The following is a 27,902-nucleotide window of genomic DNA, read 5'->3' as shown; positions in this document are numbered from 1 at the left end:
AAAAGCCATTCTCACTGTGATATCTCATTGTGGTTTTGATTTGGATTTCCCTGATGATTAGAGATATTGACCATTTTTTCTTGTATTTACTGGCCTTTAGTATATCTTCTTTCTGTTCATGTCTTTTGCCCACTTTTTAATGGAATGGTTTGATTTTTTTTCTTGCTGATTTGGGTTCTTTATGCATTCTCTTTATCAGCCCTTTATCAGATGTATAGCATGAAAATATTTTCTCCCAATCTGTAGGTTTTCAATTCATTCTATTGATTCCTTAGCTGTGCAGAAGCTTTTTAATTTGATCAGATCCCATTTATTTTGTTGTTGCTGTGACTGCTTTTGGGGTCTTCTTCATAAATTCTTTGCCTAGGCTAATGTCTATAAGAGTTTCTCCAACATTTTCTTCTAGAATTCTTATGGTATCATGCCTTGGGTTTAAATCTGTTACCGATTGTGAGTTGATTTTTGTGAGTGGTGAGAGGGTGAAGATCTTGTTTCAGTCTTCTACACGTGGCTATCCAATTTTCTTTTAAATTCAGTCTTAATCAAAATTTGGTGAAAATTAACCGTAAACAAGGATCTTGGTTATGTTGGGTTAGTGGTACCAAAATTTTACCTTTTTTCAAAGGTGTATAATAAGAGTTGATTTCTATGTGGTCTAAGCTTTTAACAAAGATTGATTTTGACTTTTTTACATATTGAATTCATGTCATGTTTTTATTGATTATGTGGTATATGTGAATTTTGGAACTGTTGAAGATTTCTTAAGTATACACAGCATTATCTTCGAAAAGTTATATTATCTTTTCTCAGAATATCTCTAGATTTTTTGCTCCCATAAGCAATTACTAAATAAGAATTTTTCATTTGGTACAATGAATTGCAACATATTCTTATTTTTAAATGTTATTTTCAAAACTTTTAAAAACAGATTTCTTATAAATTCAATTAAATTGATATGTTTTTTAAGAAAATCAAGTGCTGTACTGTGTCTCATTGGTGTTTGTAAGATATATCTTTCAATTGCATAGGATATCAATAAAAGTGATCAGTTGCTATTATTTTTTGTTATGCTACTAAAATTTGTGAAAGGGATAGATTCCTGATGTCCGTACTTAAGGAAATTGCTCCTTCTGCTAGTGGTGTTGAGTGTGGCTGAAAAGACTCTTGATCATAAAAGTGAAAATCTTCCTTCTAGTAATGTTTCTGATAGCAGTTGTATTTCTTTAATGATAGAACAAAATGATAGTATAGGACTTTGGTTTGGAATCTGTTTTTGCCCTTAAATCAGAAATGTTCTTGCATAATTTATCTTCAGTATATGAGGTGCACTCTAGTTGATTTTAGGTAGAAATTTGTCAGTATGATTTTCTGTAGGGATATTTTGGGCATAAATAGAAAAGGTCTTGAATAATCTGAAGTTAATAATTTTTTTGTAGAAAATTACGAAAAACTATAAATGGTGATGGGAACCGAGAAAATGGAACTAACTCCTCTGATAAAGTCAGAGGAATAGAAACTTTGGAATCTGCACCCATTATTGGTGGTTTTTGGGAAACACTCTTTGGCAACAGGTGGGTGTCTTAACATTGCAATTTTTCACTTGATGTTGTATTCACATTAGTGTTTACAGAGTATATAGTATCGTCAGGCCATAGGAGTAAGTAGTGTAGGCATGCTATCACTGTGCTGATTTTTTTAAGAGTTCTAGAAGGATGCTACACAGGAACCTGGTGTTGATGGGCTGTAGAACAGAAAGGGAAAGGAATTAAAGACATATTTTACCTCATTCATAATTTTGCCAGTTGTGACAGCGCTAGTATGACTCAAAAAATACTTTTGTCATTTATTAATAATTGTGACTTAAAGTTTCTTTGCAGTTACTTTTTTGAAAATGAAGTATGCTTCACATATTTTTTTAAAGTTATGTTTAACCCTGTAGTTGAAGTGCTTGAGTTCTTTGTGTTGAATATTGTACTGGGCACTGTGCATCCCTGTTCTCAATGATTTTACTGTCTAGTTAGGAAGAAAAGAGCAGCACATGTGGTACAGTCACAGCAGTGTAAAAATATTATGAGGGGTTACATGTTCAGTAAATGCCATGTAGGTTAGCAGATAGAGTGATTACTTTGGGGAAAAGTGGTCAGCAGGAGTTAGGAAGGAGTTGAGTTACTGGGCTTTGAAGGCTGGGTAGCATTTTCATAGATAGAAGAGAGGAAGATATTCTGTGAAATTGTATGAGGTAGGAGTTGGTATTGTGTTTGAGAGGATAAGTGGAGAGGACTGTGAACCTACCTTTTTGCAAAACTGAAAAGTACAAGCTCTCTCAGTTAATTGACATGAGTCTTTGAAGAATAGATTCACATTCTCTATGACTATCTGTGAGTGAACACTTTGTCATTCTACACACTTAGCAAGCTAAAGGTCGGAAAAATATGGTTCCTGAATTTTCTTGATTTCTAGACTAATGTATCTTAATTACTCCTCAGAAGAAAATGATTTCATGAAAGATGTTATTTTCAGAAAACTAGTTAGTAATTATTTTTCCTTTCTTAAAAATAGGATTAAAAGAGTATCTAACAAAGGGACTGAAACTGACAATGATGCAAGTTGTCTCCATCCTATCATTAAGAAGAGACAATGTCGACCAGAGATGAGAATGTGGCAAACAAGAGAGAAAACAAAATTTTCAGATGGAGAAAAGTGCCGTAGGGTAAGATTTAGATGGGTATAAGTGTAACAAAATCTTTTCTTTCCCATGTAAAATTTCCCTGTTGTTAGCCCCTGCTAGCAAGACAAAATAGATACTAGTAGGTTTGTAAATTTGTCCTAAAACAAATAAGTAAAACCACAGGATATGAAAAGAAAAGATCACATGAAGACTAGAAGTTAGTCTTAAGATTTCTAGGACTAGAACTTGTTACTGATTTTGCTACTAATCCAGCCTTAGCAGTAGACTCATAGATTTAATAAAGAGATTGGTGTAGAGGCTACTGTGTCATATTCCAGAGAAACAATGTTAGTATAGTAAGGGCTTGGGATACTATTTTCTAGGTAGATAGAGATGGTCTGCTCTATGTCTAAAACGAACTATATACATTTACTTCATAGTCTTGAAGTGGTTTCTTATTTGTTAGACTGTGACATTTAGTCTAATATTTATTGAGCCATTACTATAACCAGGCATTGTTCTAAGTGCTTTACATATATAATACTAATTTCATTTTTTTCAACAATCCTATGAGATAGGTGCTTTTATTAGCATGACTTTTCAGATGAGGAAACTGAGCCCCAGAGAGATTTAGTATATTGCCCAAGTTTATTATGTATAGCTAGTAAGTAAAAGAGCTGTGATTCAGGCTTAGAGTTTGACCCGAGTCTTGGTTTTTAGCTACCAAATAATACTATGTCATCATTTAGACCATTTAAAGTTAATATTTTTCTTTATTGAGATCAAATAATATATAGGTTTGTTCAGTTTTGGTTCAGTTTACTGCTTGGTAGTTTTTACATGATTTTTTGCTTTTACATATGCAGCTTATTAGAGTATTTGGGGTTGTCCTCTGTGAAGGTGTTGTGTTCTCTTTGTAGGAGGCTTTTAGGCATTTGGGTAATGGGATTTCAGATGATCTGTCAAGTGAGGAAGATGGGGAAGCACGGACACAGATGATATTACTGCGGAGGAGCGTGGAAGGGGCCTCAAGTGACAATGGCTGTGAAGTGAAGAATAGAAAATCAATACTTTCAAGGCACTTAAATTCTCAGGTAATTTTTATTTGAGTTTATAAAAGCATAGCACTGAATTATTGAATAGTAACAAAATATTTAATTTGTTTTTCTATTGTTTGGTTTGATCTTTGGCAGGTAAAGAAAACCACTACAAAGTGGTGTCATATTGTACGGGATTCAGATAGTCTGGCTGAATCAGAATTTGAATCAGCAGTCTTCAGCCAGGTAAAGTATCCTTTTGAGCGATTTTTGAGTATAATAACTTTATCCATCCCTTTTTTTATTGGTTGCTCTGAAGTAGTATTTATATTTGCCTGCCCTTCCCCTGCCTCCAGTTATCCATCTACTTACCTGGCAGCTTTTAATGATTACTCACTCAGAAAGAGAATGAATTCTTTTTCATTTCAACTCTACTCTTAAAAGTCATAGGTGATGCTCAGAAAGAGGTTACTTAATCCTGAAGTGATGAGAAAGTTATTTAACATTCATTTGGAATGTGGGGGTTTATTCTTAAGCATCGTAAATTGGATTGACACTGATAAAGATAGATTTTTGAGAAAAGACCTTTGAAAGACAGGAGTAGTAAATCTCATCCTGAAAGCTAATGGACATTTTGTATCATTTGGAATATTACAGTTCACAGGTGAGCAGAGTAGATGGTGGTATGGTTTTTGTTTTGTTTTGATTAATAAGGCAATTGTGGTTATGGAATAACTTCATACTTGTTTGTATTGCTGGAGAGCTACGTTGTTTGTCCTTTTCTTTGCCTAATTATCCTTTAACATATGGGGCTGAGTCTCTGGACATGACTATGTCTAAAGTAAGCTTACAGTATTTAGTTATTTAGTTACATTTGGCATTTATTTAGTTTTTTAAAAAAGTATATAGATTTGGGGGTGCAAGTCCAGTTTTGTTGCATGGATGCATTGTGTAGTGCTTGAGTCTGGGCTTTTAGTGCACCAATCACCCAAATAGTGTACATTGTACCCAATAGGTAATTTTTCCTTCCTCACTCCCCTTCCACCCTCCCACCTTTTGGAGTCTCCAGTGTTTATTATTCCACTATGTATGACCATGTGTACCCCTTGTTTATCTTCCACTTAAAAGTAAGAACATGCAGTTATTTCATTATCTGTTCCTGCATTACTTCACTTAGGATAATGGCCATCCAAATTGCTGCAAAGGACATTATTTCATTCTTTTTTATGACTGAGTAGTACTTCATGGTATATATACACCACATTTTCTCTATCCAGTCATCAGTTAATGGACACTTTATTTGATTCCATATCTTTGCTATTGGTAATGGTATTGCAATAAATGCAAAAGTGCAAGTATCTTTTTGATATAATGATTTCTTTTCCTTTGGGTAAATACCCAGTAGTGGGATTGCTGGATTGAATGGTAGATATATTTTTAGTTCTTTGAAAAATCTCCATACTGTTTTCCATAGAGGTTATACTAATTTACATTCCTACCAACAGTGTATAAACATTCCCTTTTCTGTGCATCCTTGCCTATTGTTTTTTGACTTTAATAATGGCCATTCTGACTAGAGTAAGTTGGTATTTCATTGTGGTTTTAATTTGCATTTCTCTGATGATTAGTGATGTTGAACATTTTTTTCAGATGTTTGTTAGCCATTTGTATGTCTTCTTTTGAAGACTGTTCAGGTCCTTTACCTACTTTTTAATGGTGTTATTTGATTTTATTTCAGAATATTATGGGAGTATAAACAGTTTGGTTACATATAATGCCTGTGCATCGCCTAAGCTAGGGCTACAAGCATGCCCTTCCCCCATACAGTGTGCTCCTCATCCATTAGTTGTGAGTTTACCCACCCCAAGCCCCCCTGCCACCTGACCGGTACCCAGTGAATATTACTACCATGTGGACACCTTAGTGTTGATCAGTTAGTACCAATCTGATGGCGAGTACATGTGGTGCTTGTTTTTCCATTCTTGTGATACCTCACTTCAAAGGATGGGCTCAAGCTCTATCCAGGATACTATAGGAGGTGCTAGTTCACCATTGTTTTTTGTAGTTGAGCAGTATTCCATGATTTTTTTTCTTGTAGAGTTGTTTGAGTTCCTTATAGATTCTGGATATTAGTCCTCTGTCAGATGCATAGTTAATGAATATTTGCCTCTCATTCTGTAGGTTGTGTATTTACTCTGTTGATTATCTTTTGTGGTGCAGAAGCTTTTTAGTGTAATTAAGTCCCATCTGTTTGTTTGTTTGTTTATTTGTTTATTTTAGAGACAGAGTCTCACTCTGTCACCCCAGGCTCTAGGGTGCAGTGGTGTGATCATAGCTCACTGTAACCTCGAATTCCTGGGGTAAGCGATCCTCCTGCCTCAGCCTTCTGAGTAGCTGGGACTACAGGCACCCGCCACCACATCTGGCTGATTTTTAAAAATTTTTTGTAGAGAGGGGATCTCACTATGTTTCCCAGGCTGGTATTGAACTCCTGGGCTCAAGTAATCCTCCTGCCTCAGCCTCCCCAAGTGCTGTGCCCAGCAGTGAGCCACTGTGCCCAGCCTCATGTGTTTATTTTTGTTTTTATTGCATTTGCTTTTGGGGTCTTAGTCATAAATTCTTTGCTTAGACCAGTGTCCAAAAGAATTTTTCCTAGGTTTTCTTCTAGAATGTTTGTTGTTTCAGGTCTTATATTTAAGTCTTTAATCCATCTTGAGTTAATTTTTGTATGTGGTAAGAGAAAGGGATCCTGTTTCATTTTTCTGCATATGACTATCCAGTTTATTGAATAGCGTTGCCTTTCCCCAGCGTATGTTTTTGTCTGCTTTGTTGAAGATCAGTTGGTGGTAGGTATATAGCTTTATTTCTAGGTTCTCTATTCTGTTCCATTGATCAATTTGTCTATTTTGTCTATTTTGATACCAGTAACATGCTGGTTTGGTTACTATAGGCTTGTAGTATAATTTGAAGTTAGGCGATGTGATGCCTCTGGCTTTGTCCTCTTTGCTTAGCATTGCTATGGCTATTTGGGCTATTTTTTTGTTCCATATGAATTTTAGGATTATTTTTGTAATTGCGTGAAAAACTACATTGGTATTTTGATAGAAATTCCATTGATTCTACAGATTGCTTTGGGCAATATGGTCATTTTAACAATATTGATTCATCCAATCCAGGCAGTCTCACAATATTTAGAGTTGGGGACACTTTGTGTATGTCAAAAGGTTCAGCCAAGCCAATTGAGTAGCTCATCTGGGTGTGGTTACAGGAGTCATTCCCATTCTAGAACACCTTAGTTGAACAATCCCATGACTTTGCAATAACTTCTTAGAGGGAGTCCTTTGAAAATCCTCTCTTCTAGAGACATCAGAGTTTAACATTTAAATATTAAAATGTATTATTATGTGAAGGCTTGTGAACAAATGAATACATGATGACAGACTTATGAAGGTTGCCAGCCATTGCCATAGATAACTTCTTCTAATTTTCAGATATGTAATTCTTTTTAAAGATGAATAAAAAATTTGTTTTGTTTTGTTTTCCTTTAAAGGGCTCTAGATCTGGTGTGAGTGGTGGCTCTCGAAGTGTCAACATGTCAAGAAGAGACTCAGAAAGCACCCGCCATGACTCAGAGACTGAGGATATGCTGTGGGACGACCTGCTGCATGGCCCAGAGTGCCGGTCATCTGTCACCAGTGACAGTGAGGGGGCCCATGTGAATACCCTTCACTCAGGGACCAAACGCGACCCCAAAGAGGATGTTTTTCAACAGGTCTGTGAACATGTGATAATTGCTAACATTTACTGTGTACTCACCATGTTTCAGGCATTATATTGTCTCATTTAACTTTACAATAATCCTATAAGGTAGATAATGTTGTTATCCCCAATTTAGAGGCTAGAAAATTGAGCATAGTTTATAAGTAAAGATGTTAGGATTATAACTCAGGAATTAGTAATGTAGAGTTGCCCTAAATTAAATTTTTCTTCATATCTCTTTTCTTCATTAGTTTCCTAAGAATGATCCTTAATGTTCATTTTACATTAGCAAGGTTGTTTGATTGGTATGTCTGCCTTATAATCTTCATAAACATCAGAGTATTGTATATGAATTACTAGGAAATGGCTTTGCTTGCTTCTCTAATGAATAAATCAAGTTATGTTTTTAATTTCAGGTTTTATATTGATATCATAAAATCAGATATCTCTTAGAAGGTATCAGCCTTTTAACTAGATTCATTCTGTATCTGTAGAAATTTTTTACCATCTGTCATGTGGTAATAATAGTTCCTATTTCTTAGGAATATTGTGGAAAAGCTAATGAGATAATATAAAGTGTGTAGCAAGAGTCAGCACCCAATAAATGTTAGCAGTATTATTCATATCTCCATCAGAGGGACAGTTGGCTTCTGCTTGAATACTTCAGGAGCGGGAGTGCTTATTATTTCCTGAGACAGCTTATTCCACTGCTGGATAGACTGAAAGATAAGAAATGTTTCTCATACCAACGTTTCAGATGTTTAATCACCATGATCATGATCCTTCTTAGTTTTTTGTTCTTTAGGCTAAATATTTCCACATAATGGCCTGCAAATAGTGGATGATGGATATATGTTAGTTTAATTATTGAATTTCTTAATTCTAAGATACCATTGATTTAAGTTATACATTTTCATGACAAAAATCCACTTTATTAAATGTATACAATTTTTAAAAAACTAACCAGAAACAATATACATTTTCTCATTAAAGTTTTATGCTACTTTCTCCAATTTTGCTATCAAAGTTTGTGTCTAAATATTCTTTACATTCAGTCTGAATATTCATCTAAATTATTAATATATTATCCCTCAGTAGTTATGACCTCCTTAGTACTTTTGGGATTTGCGGTATAATTTTAAGACATATATAAGAATAACTAGGTGTGGTCAACTCACCAGGTCAGTTGGAATTCATTTCCCAATTCCCTGTGCCTCACCTTTTCCTCTCCTTTTATTCCGCATATTTCTGAATACCACCAGTAACCACCCAAGGCAGAAACCTTGGAGTCATTCTTGACCCCACTCTCTCCATCATTTCTGTCGTCATGTTCTCTTGATTCACCTGTCTAAATAGCTGCATCTGTCCCTTTGTGTCTACCCTGCTTGGTGCAGGCTGTCGTCATCTCTCATCTGGATCATTTTATCAGCTTCTCTAGGCTTGCCTCCATTCCTTTCATTTTCCTCACTACAGCCAGAGTGACACTTCTAAAATACAAATGTGATAATACAGTCACTCCCTTTAAAATCCTTTGTTCTTCCTTCTGGATTGTGTGCTTCTTCTTCTTCTTATTTTTTTTTAAGACACAGTCTCACTCTGTTGCCCAGGCTAGAGTGCCGTGGCGTCAGCCTAGCTCACAGCAGCCTCAAACTCCTGGGCTCAAGTGATCCTACGGCCTCAGCCTCCCGAGTAGCTGGGACTACAGGCATGTGCCACCATGCCCGGCTAATTTTTTATATATATATTTTTAGTTGTCCATATAATTTCTTTCTATTTTTAGTAGAGATGGGGTCTCGCTCTTGCTCAGGCTGGTCTCGAACTCCTGAGCTCAAACAATCCTCCCACCTCGGCCTCCCAGAGTGCTAGGATTACAGGCGTGAGCCACCGCGCCTGGCCTTGATTGTGTTTTTGTGTTCTTTTATTTGCCCTAATACAGTCTCATCTCTGACCATTCCCTCCCTGCTCTTGACATGCTGTACTTCAGCCCAACTGAACTTCTTCCAGTTTCTGATATGTACTAGCCCCTGTGTGCTTCTGGGCCTTTACACATGCTGGTTTCTTTGCCTGGGACATGCTTTTCTCTAATACCCATTCCTTTGGCTCACTCTTTTTTATTTTTCAGGCAGGTCTTGGCTTGAGTGATACTTCCTTCAGGAAGCCGTTCCTAAATACTTCTAAAGCACTCTTCTCTTTCCTTACCATGCCATATAGTAACTCTGTTTAATTATGTCTCCTTCAGAAGTCTGTAGGCTCCTTGATAGCAAGGAAGCCTATCTTGTTCTCCATTTTATCTACAATTCATGATACATAGCAGGTGCTTAATAAATATTTGTTGGATAAATTGATGAATCAATGAATAAAATCAATAAATGCTCATTGGCATTATACTAAGCATTGTAAGAGAAAGAAGAAATATGCCATATAATTCCTTTCTATAAACTTATTTTAATTTGAGGACAAGATGATTATATAGGAAATAAGTAGAGGACACTATAAAAGCACCGTATAATAAGATGCTAATTTGTCTGATACCGATTATATGGGTTTTTAATTTCAGACAAGGGCAAAATTAATGAAGCTGTGGCTGTCCAAGAGGACTATTTTAAGTAAAATGGGTCTTCAGCTGGTACTTGAAAAATAAGACATAATATAGCAGAGGGGGACAGGGAGATGTTTTCATTGTGACTGTCTCTTGAGCTTGAGCTTTTCTAAATCTCACTACTTTTCTGTGTCCTGGTTAGGCCAGAGACAGGCTTAACTCTTGTCATTCGTGTGATATATAAGACTTTTTAGCACCTCTCCTATTTTACTTCCTGATTCTCCCAGTATAGTCTCATTGCTCTGGAAATACTTTCTTCCTTAATATCCTGTGAATACACTAAGCTTATCATCACTTCCCCACCTTTAGAGAGGGAAACAACCTTGGAGATCATGGAATCCTTTCTCTTCTCATTATAGAAGACATTTAGCCTCTCTCCAGGGAAGAAAATGGCTTAGAAAAGTAAAGAGGACTGTAAATCAGCATCATAGAGGTGGTTTATTGGCGTGATGAGCTTTGTGAGAGAGAGACTAGACTGATGAGATTCAACATTGGTGAATGTAGCCTGCGAACTAGCCAGAGGGAAAGAAACTAACGGAGGAAAGGAAGAATGGATATAAACACTTTTATGTTTTTCTCTTTAGAACCATTTATTCTGGCTTCAGAACTCAAGTCCTGCCTCTGATCGAGTCAGTGCAATAATCTGGGAAGGTAATGAGTGCAAAAAGATGGATATGTCCGTGTTGGAAATAAGTGGCATCATCATGAGCAGGGTAAGATTGAATAAGTATTCAGGTGTTTCAAAAAAATGTACTTAGTGGTCAGGAGCTATTTTGTAAGAATCTACTTCATGATTAAAGCAATACGACTGCTCTTGAAACACAAATATATATATATTTAATTTTTTAGTCAGAGTCTTGGTAGTATTTTTTTTATTATACATGTTCTCTGTTAGGATGAGATGAACAACATCAGTTCAGATGTACTCTACAAATATTCTTTATCTCATTTAAGCCTAGTTTTTAATAAGATCTAGAAGTCATAAATCTGTGTCATTTATATTTGTACTTTTAAAATGTGTTTTTAATAGTCTAAATAGTATTTGATAAATACTGCTTTGTAACTCCATTTAGCTATGCAATAATGATGGAAATTTTAACTCAATTCCCAGGTTAATGCATATCAGCAAGGAGTAGGTTATCAGATGCTGGGAAATGTTGTCACCATTGGATTAGCATTTTTTCCTTTTATACATCGACTTTTCCGTGAGAAGAGCCTTGACCAACTAAAGTCCATTTCAGCTGAGGAGATCTTGACTCTCTTTTGTGGCGCACCACCTGTTACACCTATTATTATTTTGTCTATAATTAATTTTTTTGAAAGATTGTGTCTTACTTGGATGTTTTTTTTCATGATGTGTGTGGCAGAGAGAACATATAAACAGGTCAGTGGAGAAATAAGTAAAATTTTTTACCTCTGTTTTTGTATATGGTATTCCATTGAGTTTTTGTTCTTTTGATTTGGTCTCTTTCCAAAAGTTAATGTGGGCAATGAAAGATTGATAAGTGGACATCTGGTATTTGTGAATTTTAATGTTTGTGTTATTGACTATTTACAAATGACATGTTGTAGTCTGAAATTTTGCTGAGCTCCATGTGTAGAAGTATGTGACTTTGTTTTTTATCTGTGGCATAGGTAGTAATTCTCAAAGTGATAATGTTTTTGTGAAAATGTTTTAGAGAAATAAATTTGTTGAAATTTGATGAGTTATGGATTGAAGACTTAATATATTGATGATATGCATAAGAAATGTGATTTTGGAGGGAAATATAATTTGAAAATAACCCAGAGTTATATAGAAACATTTGAGTTGTGAAGTTGGAGATTCATAAACTCCAAGCATTCTTTGGGGATCTCCAAAGGATATTCCTTGCAAATATCAAGAGTGTACCATTTTGTGAAGAAGTATATTACTATATAATGTGCTTTGGAAGCAACAGGGGCATGAACTATTAATGAAATTTTTTCCCTGCCCCTCTAAATGATTACTGATTAAGATTTCATTCTTTTAAATATTCTTTATATGCTGGGAATATTGTTGACAATTATATGAATGCATACACAGAGACATATGTACATTTCACTTTGTGATTTTTTTTTAAACTTCTTCTAGAGATTTTTATTTGCAAAACTCTTCAGCCATATTACTTCAGCCAGGAAAGCTAGGAAATATGAAATACCTCATTTCAGACTTAAAAAGGTGGAGAATATTAAAATATGGTTATCACTTCGTTCCTATCTAAAGGTGAGTTTTATTTAACTAACAATAGAGAGAATATGCAAGAATATGCTCACTGAAGTTTCTGGCAGCAGTTAGTAGGCAGTGTAGTTCTGGTTATTACACAGATTATATCAGCGAGTGACAGACTTGCTGGACATCAAGTTGGATGCCATCTATCTGTAAAGCAGGCAGGGGTAAGTAAGAGCTTAGAAAGGGAAAATTTAAATTTCCTAGGGTGGAGTGATAAATATTGCATTTTTTTTTTTTTTTTACTTTTTGGGAAATATTTCAGCTGAAAATATGTCAATGAATTAGTCCCCCCTTAATTTGGAAAGGTATGATTTCAATAAAGTTGATGATGTCCAAAATATGTTAAAATCCTATGTCAAAAACTTCTTATAAATGTTGTTTTCACACTAATGTAGTCAAATTCAGAGTGTTAATGAAGTGAGGGCTGTTGTTGTCTCTGACATAAACTAAAATTTTAACTTGTGTGTCTCACTCCACAGAGACGGGGTCCACAGCGTTCAGTCGATGTGGTTGTGTCTTCAGTCTTCTTACTGACACTTTCGATTGCTTTTATTTGTTGTGCCCAGGTAAAAGTTTTATGTCTGCTTTAAGGAAAAATGAAAATTTTGTTACAGAGTTTACTTCTTGTTTTAGAGCAGGTCACTGTGTATTTAAGTATGTATTTTTTAATGTAGCTACATTTCTTTTACTATTTTATAGATACTTGTTAATTTTTGTAACTTTTAAAGATGGGAATAAAGATACCTTTGAAGTCCTTTAAGACACGAAGATCACTCTAATTTAATTTTAGTTGGTAATTATTGACTGATAATAAAGCTGTCATACCATGATTGCAGAATATTGATTTTCTAACTGCATCACTACTTCTACCTTTATTAGTTGTCACTCCAAGGTAGACCTTTCCTTTCTTTCTCATTTATTTATTATACTATGGAATCGATCATTCTTATTTTTATCCAGTGTGTTAAAATATATTACTATATTTGTTTTTATGCCTAAATTGTCCCAGATTTGGCCAGTGGGAGCCCCTTGAAGCCCCCTCCTGTGTCCTTTTGACAGATCGTCCTATCATTTTTTTTTTTTTAAGCACTTCTGTGCTTTCTATATTACAAGAAGCTACAGGCTTATCTTATACTTGCCCATTTATTGAGTTTTAACTTAATTCTACTGTGGTCAGAGAACATACTCTGAATGTTTTCAGACCTTTGAAATATGTAGAGGCTTTATTATGCAGCATATGTTCAGTTTAATTAAATCTTCCATCAGCACTGTGAAAGGATTGGTGTTCTGTCATTGTTTACAGTGGTGTTCTATATATGTTGGTTAGTCCAAGTTTATTAGTTGTGTTGCTGAAATTATATTCTTACTGAATTTTTGGTCTGCTTATTCTGTCAGCCATTGGTAGAGGTGTGTTAAGCCTATTATGATTGTGGGCTTGTCTGTTTTTCCTTTTATTTCTGTCAATTTTGCTTTATATATCTCGAAGCTGGGTAACCGGGCACATTCAGATTTTGAATTACTATCCATCTTCTTGGTGGATTGACTTTTATGTCCTTTATCTTTTTAATTTTTTTTTCCTGAATCCAGGATCCAATTCAGAATTACATATTGCATTTAGGTGTCATGTCTCTTTAGTCTCCTTTAATCTGGAAAAGTCTCAGGCTTTTCTTTGCCTTTTATGACCTTATAAAATATCTCTATTTCTGATGTTTCTACTTCATTTGATGTTAATTTAACTACACCAGCTGTCTTTTGATTAGTTTTTGCATCTTATATCTTTGTCTACTCACTTTCATTTTTTTGTTCTCATAGTTTAGATGTGTCTCTTGTAATCAACATGTCCTTTTTTGGTTTCTTATTTCTCAATCTAGCTTCATAGTCTTAGTATTTTGGAGTTTCTGGCCCATTTAAACTTAACATAATTACTGTAACTACAAATACTATTTGGTTCCTATTTGGTCCATGTGTTAATTTTCCTTTTTCACTTCTCTCTTGCCATCTTTTTATTAACCAAACATTTTTTAATGTTCTACTTAATCCTCTCTATTAACTTGTTATATATATTTTTTACTATTATTTTAATAATGAACACAGAGATTACAATATGCATCTTTAGCTTAGTATAGTCTAATAAAATGATTAATTTACCATTTCCTTGATAATGGTAGGATCTTAGAACCCTCTATCTCATTTGCCCCTTCACCTTTTGTGTCAGTATTGTCCTTCCTTCTAATTTTACATATATTTTAAACCCACAAGATGAAATTGTTATTGTTTTGTGTATCATTCATTTATATTTACCCACACATTTACTGTTTCTATTGCTTTTCATTATTTCCTGCATTTCTCTGTTTCTCTCTGGGATTATTTTCCTCCTACTTGAGTATCCTTTTTAATATTTATTTTAGTGTCATTCATCTGCTGGTGATGAATTCTCTGTTTTTACTTGTTTGAAAGGTCTTTTATCACTTTCATTTTTTTTATTTCAGCATATTATGGGGGTACAAAAGTTTAGGTTATGTGTATTGCCCTTGCCCCCCCCCCTCCCTCAGAGCTTCAGGAGTGTCCATCCCCTAGACGGTGCGCATCACACTTATTATGTATGTATACACCCATCCCCTCCCCCCCACAGCTGCCCGACACCCAATTAATGTTATTCCTAAATGTGCTCTTAGGTGATGATCAGTATTACTTTCATTTTTGAATGATTTTTTTTTTTTTTTTTTTTTTTTTTGTGGTGGGAAGAGACAAGGTCTTTTTCTGTAGCCCAGGCTAGAGTCCAGTGGTATCATCACAGCTCACTGCAACCTCAAACTCCTGGGCTCAAGTGATTCTCCTGCCTCAGCCTCCTGAGTAGCTGGGACTACAGGTTCACACCACCATGCCTGGCTAATGTTTCTATTTTTTGTAGAGATGGGGTCTCGCTCAGGCTGTTCTCAAACTCCTAGCCTCAAGCAATCCTCCCACCTCAGCCTCCCAAAGTGCTAGGATTACAGGTGTGAGCCACCACACCCAGCCCAGTTTCCATATTTTATCTTGAGAAGGCAGCTGTTAGTTTTGTTGCTGCTCTTTTAAATGTAATATCCTTTCTCTCTGGCTGATTTTAAGAGTTTTTTCTTGTGTTTAGTTTTGTAACAGTTTGTGATGTGTGAATTAGTTGTCCATTGCTGTGCAACAAAGTGTATCACTTTTCTGAAGAGTTGGGCCTAGGCTGTTACTATTTGTTACTTTCCTCCCCCTAATTGACGGGTGTGAACATCTGACCCAGATTAAGCTAAACATTCTCTTTTTTGGAAATCAGAATTAAGAACCTGAGATATCAGGTGGACTTTGGAGAAAAAAATGCCAGCAAGGGTTTGTGGAGCCATAGGGTGCCATGACAAACCAAAGCTGGTACAAGTGAAAATTAGCAGGGAAGCACAAAACAAAGTTTTGTAAGGCAATGAAATTAGCTAAGAGGAGTGGGGATAGGAGCCTAAACGGCTCTAAGGGAAGAGAGAGAGAGGGCAGTTGTTTGGTGACTTATTATTTTTCAAAAAGTCTCCATTTGGTTTCTGTTAGAGTTCTCTGTATATTTTTCAATAAATTCCATCTATTGGGCTTGGTGGGGTAAATTTCTTCACCTTTAAATCAACAAATTTAAAATAAACAAAAACTTTTTACCAGAAAACTTGATACCTAATAGGCACTCAATAAATGGTAGCTGCTGCTGCTATTGTTATTTGGATCCTAAAATGGAATAAAAAATGATCCTTAGGGTTTTCTAGTCATAGTAATGGGAGGGGCCATATGTTATAGGGAGATCACTAGACATAATGCAAATTTAAAACTTTGAAAAATGGTCACCATATAATTGTGAGTGGACACACTGGTGGTTAAAGTAGCTAGAAATGCATTAATCTTATTTTACTTACTATATTTTCCTTCTTTGCTACTTCTAGACCCTTACTGTCTTTCATGAAAAAGATAAAATCTAGGAAACTTAGAGAAATATATAATGATTAATTAAATAGATAATACTTTATGAGTATTAAAACTCTTCTATATTAAAATACTGGATTTTTTTAGTGTTACAGCTCTCTTAGAATTTTCACTGGAAAACTCCAATTAGAAAAGCTAAGATAAAGTGTTGGATTTTAAAAAATGTTTTAAAATTGATAAAGGAGTAATTATATGATTATAAGACAAATGAAAAACTTAACTTTCTTTGTTGTCTTTTATATAGGTTCTCCAAGGACATAAAACTTTCCTGAATGATGCTTATAACTGGGAGTTTTTGATCTGGGAAACAGCTTTACTACTTTTTTTACTGCGCCTGGCCTCATTGGGGTCTGAAACCAATAAGAAATACAGCAATGTTTCGATATTGCTTACTGAACAGGTATTGATTGGTTCTGTCAGTTTAGTGGTTTAGGGGTAGCATAATATACTGTAAGATTTATGCAGAAGATTTAGGATTGAATTACTATCTAGCTATCACTTTCTAGCTCTATGACCTCATAAGTCACTTTGCTGCTCTGTAATTGTTTTCTCCTTATATTAATAAAAGTATCTTCACCTGGTCCCAGGATTGTGAGAATTAAAATCTGATGGATTGAAAATCCTTTGTGTTACTATAGAGGTATTTTTATTGGTGGGTAATGGAGTTTGCTTTTAATCTCATAGTCTACATCAAGTATTAGATCTTTAGAGTACTTGTCATTTAATATGTATAATTTTCTTGAATTCTTTTGTATCAGACATAGAACACATTATTCAGTGTTTGGAAAATACTTATTTTTCAGTATGCAAATAGATACTAAGATTGAGAAATGTTTCTTGTAAATACAGAATAGTATAAAGTGTTTTTTAAAAATTTTGTTAATTTCAAGTTTATCCATAAACTTTAAATTAAGACATTTGTGATCATTAGTGACTTTATTTTATTTTATTTTATTTTGGCCTCAGTATCATTGCAGAGAATTCTTCCTGTAAGGGAAAACATAAGGAATTAGTAAAGTAAAGGCTGCCATTTTCTTTCATTTCATAAATGTTTAATGAGGATGTCAGATCGTTTGAGGGACAGGCAAGATGAATAACATGTAGTTTTTGAGCTCAAGAAGTTTACATGCTAATTATGTTATATTACAATTAATATTAAAATTTTTCATTGTTCTGATTTTTTTTAAAATTTTTTTTTGTTTTTTTTTGAGACAGAATTTTGCCCTGTTGCCTGGGTTAGAGTGCTGTGGCATCAGCCTCGCTCACAGCAACCTCAAACTCCTGGGCTCTCAAGGCTTTCTCCTGCCTCAGCCTCCTGAGTAGCTGAGACTACAGGTGCATGCCACCATGCCCGGCTAATTTTTCTATTTTGAGTAGAGATAGGGTCTCGCTCTTGCTCAGGCTGGTCTTGAACTCCTGAGCTCAAGTGATTCTCCCACCTCGGCCTCTCAGAGTGCTAGGATTACAGGCATGAGCCAGCACTCCCGGCCTGTTTTGATATTTTTAATTGCTTCATCATTAAGTATTTTCTTTATTATGTAGGTTTTTTGTTTTTTTTTTTGCCAAAAGTAAAGGAGAATGGGGCAGGGTAGGATGTGTTCTCTATAGGAATAGCTACTGGAATTTCAAAATTTATGTTACTTGAAAACGTAACCCTTGTAATCTGCCAGATTTTATGCAGTATATTTATCTTTTTTTCTATGAAATTTACCTTAATCTCCATTCCTTTCTTTAGATTAATTTATATCTTAAGATGGAAAAAAAGCCAAATAAGAAAGAACAGCTTACTCTAGTAAACAATGTATTAAAGCTGTCCACCAAGTTGTTGAAAGTAAGTCATACCCTATGATACACTTTTACTACTATTTAAATTAAATCAGCTTCTCTGAGAAAACATCAAATGATGGATGATGCCCAGGACCAGGAGGAGGCCTGGGAGCGAAGGCTTTGGCAGTGGGCAGGAGTCTGGGGCACAGGTCATGGTGGTGGTTGGGGCCAGAGCTGCAGTTGCAGAGCTACTGGAGGCAAGGCTGAGGACAAAGAGTGGCTCCCCATCATCATGTCGGGCCACCTGATCAAGGACATGAAGATCAAGTCCCTGGGAGGAGATCTGCCTCTTCTCCCTGCCCATCAATGACCAGGTTCAAGACATTTGTCACCATTAGAGATTACGATGGCTCTGTTAGTCTGGGTGTTAGTGCTCCAAGGAAGTAGCCAGTGCCATCCATGGGACTATAATCATGGCCAAGTTGTCCATCGTCCCTGTGTGGAGCGGCTACTAGGAAACAAGATTGGCAAGCCCCACACTGCCCTTGCAAGGTGATTGGCTGGCTGCCAGCTCTGTGCTGGTGGCCCCATCCCTGCTTTCAGAGGCACTGGCATCACCTTGGCCCCTGTGCCCAAGAAGCCGCTGCTGGCTGGTAATCTACCACTGCTGCACCTCGGCCAGGGGCTGCACTGCCACCCTGGATAGCTTTGCCAAGGCCACCTTTGCTGCTGTCTCCAAGACCTACAGCTATTTCATCCCAAACCTCTGCAAAGAGGTGTTTCCACCAGGTCTCCCTGTGGGGAATTCACTGACCGCGGCCTAAAGAGTCTCCATGTGGGGGACCCATGCTCCGGCTGTGGCCATATGGTGTTTTTATACAAGAAAAAGTAAGTGAATTAGTCTGTTTTAAATAAATAAATTAAATCAATGCTTCTCCTTTTGGAAAAGACCCTAGTAACAGTTACTAGGCTGTACAGATTCATATGCTGACCTGACGGTTTTGGGTTAATAACTATATGAGAAAAAATTTCTGACATTGTTACACAGATTCTGATGATTGCTGATGTGTCACATTTTTAAAATTACATTTTTTTAAAACCACAAATGACATATCACTCAAATCTACCTTAAAATGCTTAGTGGAAAAGTCGGTGAGAATACATGATGGATTTTATGAAGGTAGCTCTTCAATATTAAGGAAAGACAGCCTTAAGCAGTCATCCTCACTCAAGACTTGAAAAACAGCAAGAAATCACTGAGTAGCTATCAAGAAAACATGTATCTCATTTCAATTCTTTCATGTTTTTTGTAGGAGCTGGACACACCATTTAGACTCTATGGACTGACAATGAATCCCTTAATCTACAATATCACAAGAGTAGTTATCCTTTCTGCTGTCTCAGGTGTTATAAGTGATCTTCTAGGATTTAATATAAGAGTAAGTGTGACCACCACTCTGTAATGTCTTAGTCTTAGAAATGACTAATAATCTGTCATTTTTAAGCTGTTCACACTTTGTGTATGTGTGTGACTATCATGGAAATAACTCGAGGTAAAGAAATAAGCATTTTGATTGGTGTTCCACAGGTTCTCAGCTTAGGTTTTCTCATTTACACATGTGCAGTAGACTGTGCTCTTGAGTGGAACAGAAAATTGTTCGAATTTCCTAACAGTTTAATACCATGAGCCGGCTAAGGGTCTTTTTTTTTTTTTTTTTTTTTTTTGGCCTTAGAATCATAGCAGAGAATTCTTCCTATAAGTGAAAAAATAAGGAATTAGTAAAGTAAAGGCTGCCATTTTCCTTCATTTCATACATGTTTAATGAGGATGTCAGATCATTTGGGGGGCCGGCAAGATGAATAACATGTAGTTTTCTACACTGATCTAGGGAAATGTGCAGGGACAGGGTGAATGAAAACCAACAGTATGTGAACTGCAGTATGTTATTTTTGATTCTGGAAGTTTTTAATGTTTTTTCTCTAAGATGTTCCATGGTTGCTATTTCCAGACTTGATACTTTCTCCTCTTGGTTCATAGTCATGTGTGTGTATCTATAAATCCCACCTGTTTGTCTAAAAACTAACGTATTTTGGTGATTTTCTTTTCTTAGCTGTGGAAAATTAAATCATAAGCTGAGTTAAAAGCCTGAACTCTCTCCCCTGGCTGGCATCAGTACTTACCCATTACGGAAGGAGCTGACAGCAGAAACTAGTGAGATACCCACCTGCTTGTTCACGTGCACAGGTGTTCTCAGCTCTGCGAAATCTAATGAATGGTGTTTCCAGAGGAACAAGTCCTTTTCCAACTGGGTGTGCATGCTAAAAAGCTGTATTCTCATGGTTTTCAAAAATATGAATAGTCAGACTAAAGACTGTTACGGTAACACAAGAACAATTTTCTAAGTTAGGAAATTTATTCTGGGTACTTCAGTACTGTGACAGTTATATTTACTGGAAATAGTCTTTTGGGTAACTTTGGTAGATGCCCAAAGCATAAAGCAAATATCTTTTATTGGAAATATGCAAATTCAGTACTTTTCTATTACAGTCTATGGAATTGGAGATTTCATTTCTCTATCAAAGAGAGACCAAACAAACTATTTTAGGTTGAATGCAAATAAAAGAACTTTACTGGGAAATTTCAGTTTCTAGGCTTTTTTTGTTGTTGAAGAAAAAAATAACTTTTAAACTGTGAGTTTCCATTAAACTGCAGAAATTTTTAATTAGTTTATAATTTTGAATTAATCCTAATAACTATTATTGGTGAAAGAGTCATGCATATAATATGCTATGTAAGTCAGCATGAAAAATTTAAGTAAGTATATGCCGATTCATGGATGTCCATCATACAACATGGTTTCCATATAAATCATCTGAGCTGTGTTTCCTAACACAAGCATCGTTAATAGTGTGTCGGTTATGCATCGTAATTTATTCAATCCTCAGTACGTTTTCAAGTCCTTAGTGTCTATAATCAGCCATCCCATGTCTTTGATGATGTAAGGTTCTGTTATCAGTATCCCCTGTTACAAATACATGCATATACATGTTAATGAAAACTCTAGTAGTCTACTTACAGTTCTTGCTCATTAAGTTACCTGCTTTGAAGAATCTCAAGGCAAATTGAAAGCCTGAATGTTTTAATGATAAGATTTTGTGAATTTTTAAATGAAAATAATTTAGAAACTTGGTTATCACATATAAAACATGTACTCATTCAGAATCAGAGTATCAGTTACACATATTCTAATAAGCAGGATATTTTTGAGCTGAAAGATGTATTTCTCAAAAGGGATTGACTTCAGACCTGTCTCTGAGTTCAAGTCCTTGACCCTGCCATTTATTAGCTTCATAATCTGGGGCAAGTTAACCTCTTTGTGTTTCCATTTCCTCACCAGTTAAATGGGGATAATAACTATATAGTAGAGTTATTAAGATTAAATGAGGTTATCCTGTAAGTTATTTGCACAGTGTAAAGTATTTAGCACTTAGTAAATCCCCACAATAAACATTTATTATTACTATTTGAAGTCCTTCAAAAATCTTACTGGTGGATTCCTAACTGTGAAGATAGAAACATAGGAAGCAAGTTTGCCAAACTAGAAGTGGATAACCAAAAATATGTAGCTATTCTAAATGCTGCATGAGTGATAATTTTTTTAATGGTAAAGCTCCATTAATAGTGATCTATCTTTCTACCTTTAGAAGGAATTGTTCTGTAGAAGCATATCAGTTTCTCAACAGATGGCTCATAGAAACCATGCTTTCACTATTTTCCATAAGGAACAATAACATTGCTCTCCTTTTTTTTTTTTTGAGACAGAGTCTCACTCTGTTGCCTGGGCTAAAGTGAGTGCCATGGCATCAGCCTAGCTCACAGCAACCTCAAACTCCTGGGCTCAAGCGATCCTACTGCCTCAGCCTCCCGGGTAGCTGGGACTACAGGCATGCGCCACCATGCCCGGCTAATTTTTTTTCTATATATATTTTTAGTTGGCCAGATAATTTCTTTCTGTTTTTCTTTCTTTCTATTTTTTTAGTAGAGATGGGGTCTCGCTCTTGCTCAGGCTGGTCTCAAACTCCTGAGCTCAAGCGATCCACCCGCCTCGGCCTCCCAGAGTGCTAGGATTACAGGTGGGAGCCACCGCGCCCAGCCAACACTGCTCTCAAATCCAAAAACTGAGCTTAGTGTAGATTTCAAATGAAGAAAGCTGATGCCTTCATCTTTTTCTCCTACAAAAAAATGCTCTTCTATTTTTATTTGCAACTTTTACACAGTGAAATCTTAGTTTAAATGCAGTGCTTAGAATATATTAATTTACTCTTGTGGGTTGCTTCAGTCGTGGTTTTGATGGTATATAATTGGTTTAAATTATTTTTCATATGGGTAAAATTACATGTAAATGTAGTTGATCATGTCAGAAACTTGGGAATCATTCTTGACTGCTTCCTTTTCCTCATAACCCCCAATCCAATCAGTCACCAAGTCTTTGAATAATTATCTTCTGGATATCTTCCTAATTAATCCACTCTTCTCCATTCCTACTGCCACCACCCTAATTAAGTCAACATCCTTTGTTTTTTGAGCAAGTTTCTGCTGCTTCAGCCCTTACATATGCATGACCCCCCATTCCCTCCAAGCCCAATTCATTAGTCTCAAAAAGGTATTGTATTTTCTGAAATGGAAGTCATCATTTAGAATCCATTAGTGGCTTACTAGCACTTTGAAGGTAAAAATTGAAGATCCTTTTTTTTTTTTTTTTGAGACAGAGTCTCACTTTGTTGCCCGGGCTAGAGTGAGTGCCGTGGCATCAGCCTAGCTCACAGCAACCTCAGACTCCTGGGCTTAAGCGATCCTACTGTCTCAGCCTCCCGAGTAGCTGGGACTACAGGCATGAGCCACCATGCCCGGCTAATTTTTTTTTGTATATATATTTTTAGTTGGCCAGATAATTTCTTTCTATTTTTAGTAGAGATGGGGTCTCACTCTTGCTCAGGCTGGTCTCGAACTCCTGACCTCGAGCAATCCACCCGCCTCGGCCTCCCAGAGCTAGGATTACAGCCGTGAGCCACCGCGCCCGGCCACTGAAGATCCTTTTAGCAAGGTATGTAGGGCCCACCCTTTTGAGAAAGGTTTTTGGGTGAATCTTTATATTTGAAAGATACTTTTGCTAGGTGTAAAATTACAGGTTTAAAGATGTGGTTGCTCCCCTACCTACTGGATTGCATTGTTTTGACAAGAATCTGTTGTCACTGTTATCTTTGTTCCTCTGTGTGTGCTATCTTTTTAAGAAAAAAAAAAAAAAACTGTGGCTGCTTTTAAGATTTTTATCTTTATCATTGAATTTGTGCAATTTAATTATAGTATGCATTGGTATAGTTTTCTTCTGTTTCTTGTGCTTGGAGTTTGCTGAACTCATTGGATCCTGTGGGCTTATAGTTTTCTGATTGTTATATATATAGTTTTTTCACATTATCAAATTAGGAAAAAAATTGGCTATTAAGGTAATTTTTTGCACTCCACTCTCACCCACCTCCTTCTGGGACTCAAATTTACATGTATATTAGCCTGCTTGAAGCTCCCTGATGCTCCATACATTTCCCCGGTCGTCTTTATCTTTAGTTTTCAGTTCACTAATTTGTCCTTTTGCACTAATTTGCTGTTAATCTTATCCAATGTAATTTTTCATCTGTAGAACTTTGATTTTGGTCTTTTTTATCTTTCATGTCTCTCTTTAACATGGGTATTCTTTTTTCTACCTTGTTTAACATAGTAAATATAATAGTAAATAAGGACATTAAAACAGTTGTTGGGGTTATTTTGGGTTTACTTTTATTGGTTTTTCTCATTTTGGGTCATATTTTCCTGCTTTTTTGCATGCTAGGTAATTTTTTATTGGCCGTGAATTTTACATTGTTGAGTGTTGAGTTTTGTGTATGTGTGTATTCTTTTTGTTGCCTTTTAAATACTGAGCTTTGTTTTGGAACACAGTTATGTTACTTGGAAATAATTTGATCATTTCAAGGTTTACTTTTAAGCTTCGTTAGGTGAGCAAGAGCAGCCTCTAGTTTCAGGCTACTTTTCTTCACTGCTGAAGCAATATCCTTCTGAGTACTCTACCTGATGCTCTGTTCATTATGAGGTGTTTTCACTTTGGTTGTGGGAATATGCACTATTCCCAGAACTATGTGAACTTCAGGAATTTCTTTTTGGTAGTTCTTTCCCTATTCTTAGGTATTTTCTGATATACTTGTGCTGATCAGTACTCAGCCAAAGACTTGGAAGGAGCCCTCTGCGTGTCTCTGAAGCTCACTCTCCGTGGTATGCAGCCGCATTCTCTCCGGGACTTTCCCTGGCAAATTCTCGGCCTCTCCAAATTCTCAATCGTCTCAACTCAGCAAGACTAATTAGTTCTGTTTGGATTCTCCCTTCTGCATCATAGCTTGAAACCTGCCCTTAGGCAGTAATTTGGGGCAATCATCGGGCTCACCTTGTTTATTTCCACCATCCTTTGCTACCTGTTGTCCAACATCTAAAATCCATTTTTCATTATTTTTTCCATTACTTTCAGTTATTTTAAAGTGGATGAGTAAATGTTTTCCCCACCTTACTAAATGATACAGATTACCCAATCACTCAAGCCAAAGGCTCCATATCTAATCTACCACCAAGTCATGTCAGTTCTGCACTTCCACTATTAGGTCAAGCCTCCTTTAATCTCACCTGCACTATGCTGACCCACTGGTTTTCATTCTTGCCTAAGTTGGTTTCCCATAGCCACATGAATGAGCTTAAAGATGTAAAAATATACTTACATCATTTCTACTTAAACCCTTCCTGGCTCTCCCATGGTGGCCTCCAAGGCCCTTTGTTAATCAGGCCTGCCTCCCTTTCCAACTTTACCTTACTCATCTTGTTCTTGACCTTCAGGGACAAAGCATCGATGGAACCAATCCAGAAAAACGGTTCTTATTGTCCAGGCCTTGTTGTACAACCAAAAGACTGGCAGCTGGTGTTATCTTTTCCCTTCAAGCATCGGGGGTTTAGTAGCTTTATAGATAAGGGAAGTCCTGATCATAAACCCTACTGCCCTTGTACAAAACAGCCTATCCTTTCATGCCTTAAATCCTGGTGCTCGCTTCTCTTCCTTACTAATAACCTGTCCTTTGTGGAATTTTTTTCCAAAATAGGACACTTTCATCTACATTAAAAACCTATTAAGGCAAATATCCCTTCTTCTCAAGGATTTTTCTTAATGGCATCTGGGAACTTGTCTGCTGCCTCTTGCTTTAAGTTGTCATAAAGTGACTTCACTTTTTCTCAAATCATATAATCTATAGGTATACCTTTATTAATAGTAATCCTGCACCCACATAAAAGCTGCCTTTTCAGTATGAGATTAAAAGGTATTTCACAGTAACTGTGAGGTTTTTGCACCTACTGGCATAGTCCAGCAGTGACTTCATGGATTTCCTTTTTTTTTTTTTTTTTTATAATGGTCCTTATGCTGGACTCATTTATCTTGAAATGGTGGGCAATCGCAGCTGCATACCTCAGTCTACAGCACATGGCAAGCAATTAACTTTTTCTTGTAACGTCATGACTTTTCTCTGCTTCTTGGGAGCACTTCCAGCATCACTAATGGCACTTTGTATGGGTCTCATGGTGTTAATCAAGGTTTACAATATAGCACTGAACATGGTGAGAAATATGCAAGAACTGTGAGAGATCACTTTTTGCTGCAATATGCAATTTACTAGAGAGAGGAACTGCTCACAGGGAGATGATTAACCACATGGCATTTTAAGTGGATACTCCCAACACTTGAGCTCACTGCAATAGCAACAGGACATGGCTATGGAATTATTACAGTAGGATAGTAGGAACTATAGTTAATTTTATGTAGTTATTTAATATTGTATCTTTACATTTCTCATGACTGGTACAATGTACAATCTACGTAAGTATTGATACATTTTAACTTTTTAAAATTTGTGTATATTTTATGGTAGCAAATGATAAAATAGACTAGTACCTACATATATTTTATACATTCACGACGTACCTAACTTTTTCTTAAGTTTTTTATTTCTTGGCTATGTGGTTTGTCTGGGTTTTTTAAATTGTCATAAACTCCAAAAATTTTTCCAATATATTTATAGAAAACTTATGTCTAAGTGGGTCAGCACAGTTCAAACCTGTGTTGTTCAAGGGTCAACTGTAATTTCATGGTTCTTCCACTCTCAGTGTTTCATTACCTGTGTAATAATTTCTAGGAACTTGGGCTTTTGTTTGGATTCTGAAAAAGGAGCAAAATTTTGGTAATATTTACCTTATTACTCAGAACTTAAACCAAGGTGTAAAAACAGAACTAGATCATGCCATTTATATATTATTTAATTGGAATAGTAATAACCAAAGAATGATAAGAAAAATACCTGACTTTTTAAATCTGCTGTTGTATTGGGAAAAATTATCCCTCCTAAAATTGTTATCAGAGATATAATCTACAAACATCCTAAATATGTACATTATGGTCCATGTATAATACAAAATAAGCACTTTGAAAAGGTGAATAACCAAATACTTGCCTAATTGGAGTATGGTTTTCGTGACTTTCAGAGACAGGTAGAAAAATTCTAAATACCAGGATGTCTTACAAAGTACAAGTTTATGGGCTTATATTTTTATTTTAGGTTTATTGTATTTAGAGGCAATTAGGCCTATGTGCTGTAAAAATAACCTTTCAAATTAATACAACTAATTTTTGAAAACTTTTAGATCTATACACTCATAATTGGCCAGGTGAGTTTCACTCCCAAATACGGTGTGTGATTTGGGAATCTCAGGAATTCATTATTCATGTATTCAAATCTATACATGTATTGACTAGTAATTTTAAGTAATCCTTTGCTTCTTGCAGTTATTGGTGCCCATGTTGAATAATGAAGTTTGAGTTTCACAAATGTGCAATAATGCTATACCTTTCCTACAGCATATCCTGACCATATAAGCTGTAATAAGGTACTAAGTTATTAATAAATAGTTGTCCTTTGATTTATGAATTAAATAGCTCTGCTTGACTTTAATGCAAATATTGCAAATAGACACCCAGTGGATTCTTTCTCAAAATGCAGGTTTAGGCTAAATTAAAGCTCTTGGCTATGTTTTTCTTTTCTCTTTTTTTTTTTTTTTTTGATACAGCCTCTTGCACTGTCACCCAGGCTGTAGGTAGTGCAGTGGCATCATAGTTCACTGCAGCCTCAAACTCCTGGGCTCAAGCAATCCTCCTGCTTCAGCCTCCCAAGTAGCTAGGACTATAGGCGCACACCACCATGCCCAGTTAATTATTTTATTTTTTGTAGGGATGAGGTCTTGCCATGTTTCCCAGGTTGGTCTTGAACTCTTGGCTGTAAGAGATCCTCCTACCTCAGCCTCCCAAAGTGCTGGATTACAGGCATGTGCCACTGTGCCCAGCCCCTGTTTTCATATTTTAATGTGTAAGTAAGAAAGATTCAGAGTTTTCTATTAGATGGAATTCCAACTCTTTATAAGCCTTCCCACTCCCTTATACTTCTTAAGGCTACTTGTGTGGCAACATTGAAAATATATCCAAGTTAATGGATATCTTAACTAATTCAACTAACTAAACCAAAGATTATAGATTTCATGTAATAATTATGGCATACTTTAAGTCATTATGTTGCTGATAAATTCTAATAGCAGAACTGAAAAACAGCCATCTAAATAAATCTGTTATTGTTTAAAAAGCACAGATAGGTTTTAGGCATTGGAGCATGCCATGATGATTTAAGTTGCTCGGATGTATTCCTCATACC

At 36.0% G+C, this 27,902-nt stretch overlaps 1 protein-coding gene across 4 annotated transcripts in view; it reads left to right on the top strand.

The window, feature by feature from the left end:
* The window catches only part of PHTF1 (putative homeodomain transcription factor 1), a 53,783-nt gene extending 33,086 nt beyond the window's left edge, over positions 1–20,697 (top strand). For all 4 annotated transcript variants that reach the window (XM_045546846.1, XM_045546843.1, XM_045546844.1 and 1 more), the window contains 13 exons: positions 1,437–1,571; positions 2,560–2,710; positions 3,589–3,762; positions 3,862–3,951; positions 7,256–7,477; positions 10,648–10,776; positions 11,175–11,447; positions 12,177–12,308; positions 12,794–12,880; positions 16,540–16,695; positions 18,031–18,126; positions 19,376–19,501; positions 20,174–20,697. In XM_045546846.1, the coding sequence (XP_045402802.1) occupies positions 1,437–1,571; positions 2,560–2,710; positions 3,589–3,762; positions 3,862–3,951; positions 7,256–7,477; positions 10,648–10,776; positions 11,175–11,447; positions 12,177–12,308; positions 12,794–12,880; positions 16,540–16,695; positions 18,031–18,126; positions 19,376–19,501; positions 20,174–20,194 (1,792 nt within the window). In that variant the 3' untranslated portion in view covers positions 20,195–20,697. The remainder of the gene's footprint in view (positions 1–1,436; positions 1,572–2,559; positions 2,711–3,588; positions 3,763–3,861; positions 3,952–7,255; positions 7,478–10,647; positions 10,777–11,174; positions 11,448–12,176; positions 12,309–12,793; positions 12,881–16,539; positions 16,696–18,030; positions 18,127–19,375; positions 19,502–20,173) is intronic.
* Positions 20,698–27,902: the final 7,205 nt, after the last annotated feature.

This window comes from Lemur catta, chromosome 3 (assembly GCF_020740605.2).
Source record: "Lemur catta isolate mLemCat1 chromosome 3, mLemCat1.pri, whole genome shotgun sequence".
Taxonomy (NCBI): Eukaryota; Metazoa; Chordata; class Mammalia; order Primates; family Lemuridae; genus Lemur; species Lemur catta.
The sequence above is the reverse complement of the archived record's forward strand: the minus strand, read 5'-3'. Positions and strand labels throughout refer to the sequence as shown.